General features: G+C 32.9%; 2 protein-coding genes across 3 annotated transcripts in view; both read left to right on the top strand.

Moving 5' to 3' along the window:
- Positions 1-6,000, top strand: part of LOC148939157 (uncharacterized) — a 459,905-nt gene that overhangs the window by 95,738 nt on the left and 358,167 nt on the right. The gene's annotated exons all lie outside the window — the stretch shown is intronic.
- The window catches only part of LOC148939163 (uncharacterized), a 121,784-nt gene continuing 118,569 nt past the window's right edge, over positions 2,786-6,000 (top strand). Inside the window, exons 1-2 of one of the 2 annotated variants that reach the window (XR_016143514.1) lie at positions 2,786-2,904; positions 3,840-3,968. Coding sequence is in view for 1 of the 2 variants with exons in the window: in XM_089106545.1 (XP_088962671.1) it covers positions 3,923-3,968 (46 nt within the window). In the remaining variant the exon portion in view is untranslated. The remainder of the gene's footprint in view (positions 2,905-3,839; positions 3,969-6,000) is intronic. The other variant, XM_089106545.1, reaches the window with a different exon arrangement.

Below are 6,000 nucleotides of genomic sequence, written 5' to 3'. Positions count from 1 at the left end.
GTAAATACAAAATATTAATAGCAGTGGCAAAAATCAAAATGTTGTATTTTCGGCGAAAAACCGAAAATACAAAATATGCATGGCATTGAAAAGAAATGAAATAATATAAAAAAAGTTAAAAAGGTTAGGTTAGGTTTTTTTTAATGAACACTGGCGAAAATACTGTTTTTTTAACGAGCAGTGGCAAAAATTTCATTTTGATTCACAATTTCTATAATTTCAATTTACCACTTCTTTTTCTTTAAAAACGTTTTTTGACACACGTGCTAAACACCTGCTAAACCCTATCTATAAAACAACTTATTTGGTGGCAGTTTACAGTGGCAATTTCAAAAGACTTAAGCAATATGGTACTTTTACCATGGGTTTTGGAAACATTTTCTTTTAAGCTTGAAAAAGAAGGATATTTAAAGGAAAGACTTGATGATAAAGGTTCTCCCCTTGGATAATATAAGAACTAGGATCATTATACATATTTTAAAGTAAGAATTGTTTTCTTAACATGTCTCCTTATGAGGTGTCCCAAGGCTAAACAAATACCAAAAAGAAACACTTAAAATTCCAAAAACAACATTACAAAAACAACTAATTTCTTTCTATATATTAATCAGTCATTTGGGCAGTAAAATTTCAGAGATACTGCCCAGTGAAGCCAGTATATAAGCAACTCACTTCTTACTATATATCCTGGTTCTATTGGGCAATTAGTTCTGCACCATGTACTTCAGGGGTAGCTAATCTGCACTCTTTACCAATAAGGTTATTCCTGCACCTCAGTCATATAGAAACAAAGAAGTGAGGATGTGGATCAAAAGTTTCTTACCAAGAGATTCAGTAGATTCCTGCTCATCATTTGTAAGTGCTTCAAAAAGGATGAATGCTTTTACTGAGTCCATGTTTTATTCCTTTTGAATTTCCCACCAAATTTATCGAAAAAAGCCGTTTTTTAACTCCTGGATGTCTTTCGTAATTGCTGGTTTGCCAGGCGATGAAAAACGGTCAAATGGAGCTCCAGTATCCATTTCACAGGCACCTTCCAGGAGATGAAAAACGCAGCTAATATTTTCTTGGTTTTAATAATAGTTAAACTATAATATAGTTAATAGTTAGTTAAACTATAATAGTTAAACTATTACAGTTAAACTATAATAGTTAAACTATTATAGTTAAACTATAAACTATAGTTGAACTATATTTTCTTTTGCGGGTTCGGGGACGCTCTTCAGTTTGCGTCCTTTGGCCCTCCTCGTGCAAAAGCAATAACGCATCTGCAGAAGTAAGAGCTGCAAAAGTCAAAGAAACTTCTGCTAGCCCACATTTTTTATTTTTGAATTTCTCGCTGTTACACTCTTAATCGTCTTACACTAGCTGCGTTCGTTTTCACCGTTCGTCGTTCTTAGTACTAAAAAGATTTTCTCGGTTTTACTCTTAAATTGCGTTTTATTTTGCCGTTCTAAGAACGTTGTTTTAACTGAAAAAACGGCTTATAAGAGCCTTCTTTAGCCAGATAAAATTTCAAACCACAGGTAGAATTTCAATCAACCAGCACAACAAAAATGGAAAATATACTTGTGAATGTAGCAAAACAAGCAATAGAGTTACTAGAGGAAAGTGACTCTGACAATGAGCTCCTGCTGAAAGCTGTGGCAGAAGATATTTTTATATCAGGAAGATCAGCGATATGTTTTGCACTTGTTAATGGTGACTTAGAGATAGGAAAAGTAAGTCTGGATGTATTTTATTCCCTTGTCCATTGATTTTTTTTTTAAGAAGGCAGTTATTCAGTGTTTTTTTTATTACACAAAGTCTATTGGACACAAGGAAAATGGAAATTTTTGGATAAAGTCTAGTTCAGCAACTTTTTCCTATTTCGGAAAGGGGTTAGGTTAGGAAAAAAAAACTTTACGGGATGGGTCTATATGCTAAAGTATGCTCCGGTAAGGTGTTTTCAAGTAATCTATCTCCACTCTTTTTCCCTCTATAGGGCAGTGACTTTTGCTGACCTTTAAAGATTTTTGTGTTATAAAAGTGGAACCGTGCAAAACAGGTCTTTTGCTTAAATGAAGTACAAGAAGCCTGTTTTCAGCTTCACAACTTTGCTCAATCCTAATTTATGAGGTTTTAAGGATCTGCAAATACATTTCCTGAATTTTGAAAAGAAATTATTGATATGGCTTGAAATTTTAATCAAATAATAGGAGCTGCATCTTAAGAACTAAAACCAGAGAAAAAGAAAATGAAAAACTGAAAATTCTTATAAAATTTTCTTTTGTCAAAATTTCAATAGGTTAGGAAAGAGACTTGTCAAGTAAGCACATTTTTAACACTTAGAAATCAGAAGAGGGTCAACTTAACGAAAAACATATACGAAAAACAAATCACTACCATTTTATAAATGAAAGACCCCATCCACAAAATCTACAAAATTAAATAAATCAATAAACTTGTTTTCTGTCTTGTTTTTTTTATTTTAAAACTTGGCGCCCAAAAGTAAAACTAAAGTTGTTGAACGGAGTATGAGGCTCAGTTTGTTGTTCTAAGAATGACGTACTAAGAAAGAAGAACGGCATTTCAAAGAATTTATTGTAAGCTAGACATTTCAAAGAAAGGCGAAAACGAACGGTTTAATTCTAAAATTGAGGATTGGATTTACATAGAACGACAAAAACGAACGCAGCTATTGTCAATTCCAGCATTTTTCAAAGAATCTTGAAATTTACTTGGAAAATAATTTTCAAATTAATTCAAAATGTCAACCGACTTTGCACTTGCAGATAGCTCCAAATAATCTCTCCATGGTTTCTGTTGAGCAATTTTTACCAGAAAGCTGGCTAAATTTATCTGAGGCATTAGCTGCGTTCGGTTTCACCGTTCGTCGTTCTTAGTACTAAAAAGATTTTCTCGGTTTTACTCTTAAATTGCGTTTTATCTCGCCGTTCTAAGAACTTCGTTTTAACTGAAAAAACGACTTATAAGAGCCTTCCTTAGCCAGATAAAATTTCAAAGTCACAGATAAAATTTCAATCAACCAGCACAACAAAAATGGAAAATATACTTGTAAATGTAGCAAAACAAGCAATAGAGTTACTAAAGGAAAGTGACTGTTGAGTGACTGTTGCACCGTTCTATAGAGTGCAAATGGGCACTCTTGCTTTTGAATGCTTATGAATGGGCATAGACATTAGATTAGTTGAAATGGGGGTGCAATCCTAGATAGTGGACTTCACATAAGGACACATGTTAAGAAAACATTTTTTACTCCATATTATGGACAATACTCAGGGTTGTGGTACTTTGCCTAACACTTAATCAGTTGAGTGTCCTTTCTAAATTTTAAGCCTAAGATTTTGCAATAATTGAACATATTCCTAAGGGTATTACAACTGGGGTTAGCTGGAGTTTCTTAGTATTATGTGTAATCTAAGATATCTAGAAATCCCTCCCATTATTTGTCCAAGTGACCCTTAAGGAATTTTTGTAAGTTTGGAAAGCAATTTATCCCAAAATGCTTCCAGAACTTTCTGAAGATTTCAAAACTGTCCCACATATACGAAAAACAAATCACTACCATTTTTTATATGAAAGACACCATCAACAAAATCTACAAAATTAAATATCAATAAACTTGTTTTCCGTCATTTTTTTTTTATTTTAAAACTTGGCGCCCAAAAATAAAACTAAAGTTGTTGAACTGAGTATGGGGCTCAGTTCTTCGTTCTAAGAACGACGGTACTAAGAATGAAGAACGGCATTTCAAAGAACGGCTTATAAGCGAAACATTTCATAGAACGGCGAAAACGAACGGCTTAATTTTAAAACAGAGGATTTGATTTCCATAGAACGACGAAAACGAACGCAGCTATTGGCAACAATAAACCGCGTTTCGAAGCAGAAAAGTTCAATTTGATTCAAAACAATAGGCATGTCGTTTGCTAAAGCATCAATTAAAAGATTCAATGAGTTTATTTGTAAGTAATTCTCTAATTCATCCATCTTGTTTTACCAAGTTACCATTTTCTCTTATTTTGTGTTCAAACTTAGGCTATCAACAGCATCTGAACATTTAACAATAGGCTAATCAAACTTAAACCTAGTCTAAAGTTTGTAGGCTAGTTAGACATATACCTGGTACACGTAATCTGAACTAATCCCTTAATAAATCTTATATCCACTGGATAATAATATCACAGCCTGGTCTAAAAAAATGGACTTCATTTAGACATTTAGGCTACTTATTGTCAAATTCACATAGGCGGGGGTAAGTGGATAAGGTTTATTGTATCTTAAGTAATGGAGAATAAAAATAGATTTTTGTAATTTGTATGATGTTTTTTTTTTATGTTGGATAGCTGTGTTTTTTTCTTATTTTTTTATTTTTTTTATGTAGCCTAGGCTAGTTTGATTTTTCATTGCCATATCCCTGGAGCTTTTAGAATAATAAGTAGAAGATAGCCTACCCAGTAGCTGGACAGCTGAGTACCACTTCAACAGTTGAGTTGTTTTAAAATCTCTGTCATTCCACTTAGATAGTAGATTGTTACATCTTTGGATTTGCTAAGATCTTCATAATGATTAGCTTAAATGTTTGGTGAATTTGTAGTTTACAGCATAATTTAGCAAGGTTGAAAGGAAATAGAGTGCTTGACACCTTTTCTTCTGCTCTTTATTAGGCTAGTTCAATAATCATTTTGGTACTTGTATGATACAGCAACCACACTCAAATATATCATCTGAGTTAAACCAGTTTGTTTTTCTGCAATTGAACATAATCAGCTTGGTCTCAGTGCGAAAAACTACGATACAGGTCTATTTTAATTAAATATTTAATATATAGCTAGAGGTGGTTAGATATATGGTATAACACATTCTGTAGTTTCCAAAATTTTGTTACTAAAGTATTACATTTTTATCATATTTTGGTACATTCCATTATGATTGACCTAACTTTACTTATTGAGTATTGTTGTTACCATCATTCCTGCAGGAAATTCTATTTTGAGCCCTTAATTGTGCCTCAAAAGGTAAAACACTCCATGGTTAATAAAAGATTAAAAACATGTGTCTAAAAAACTGTTTTGTGAAAAAAAAATATTTCCCCTGGCTAAGTACTAGGGGTTTTACCCTAAGAGTTGGTATTAGGCTATTATTATAGGGTAGGATTAAAATCAACTTGGTAGAACTGGTGAAACACTTGACAGCCATGACATATTGGGAATAAGAATATTCTGTTATATATTAAATCAAAATTGTTCTAGAGCTAGCTATTCTAGAGGTAGGTATGATGAATTTAGAAGTTTTTACATTCTATTGATATGGTTTGTAAACTTCTTCAGTATATCAAGGATGTGGATACATCATTTGATTTTATCTGTAATGTAGTAGTAGAGTGCTGTGAAAACTCCAATATACTGTGTTAGAGAGGGTGGTAAGAAATGTTAGAGCCTGCCAAAATTTGTCCTCAATACAATATGCATAAAAAATAAACTATGGAGACATTATCTGTTGGTTAAGGACAATAAATCTTGGTGTGCTTATAAGAGAGCAAGAAATATTGCAACTATTGCTCTGGGATCATACACTGAGTCAGTAGAGTCATCTATTATGGATTCCCTGAAAAACTGTCCAAAGAGATACTGGAAGCATGTAAATAGGGGAAACAGTGACCAATCAGCATCATCTACAATCTTTAGTGATACAATCACTGATGAATCTATTGATGATGACAGGAGAAAGATAGCTTTTTTCAATGAAACTTTTTGATCATTTTTTTTTAAATCCTGCTGCTCATGTGCAACCTTATTCCATGCTGGTAGGTCTTTAAATACAACATAAGTTGAAGTTTGATGATTCAGGGATTACACCATCAACATGTTGAAAAGACTATACATAATCTTTCTGCTGATAAGGTCCCTGATATTGATGGTGTTTCAAATGTTGTCATGTGTGAATCATCCTGTTGCTTAACCAGTCCTCTTGCTTATCTTCTTAATTTTTGTTTAG

This window comes from Artemia sp. Qi Xiang Cuo, chromosome 21 (genome assembly GCF_049724085.1).
Source record: "Artemia sp. Qi Xiang Cuo chromosome 21, ASM4972408v1, whole genome shotgun sequence".
NCBI classification, from domain to species: Eukaryota; Metazoa; Arthropoda; class Branchiopoda; order Anostraca; family Artemiidae; genus Artemia; species Artemia sp. Qi Xiang Cuo.
The sequence above is the reverse complement of the archived record's forward strand: the minus strand, read 5'-3'. Positions and strand labels throughout refer to the sequence as shown.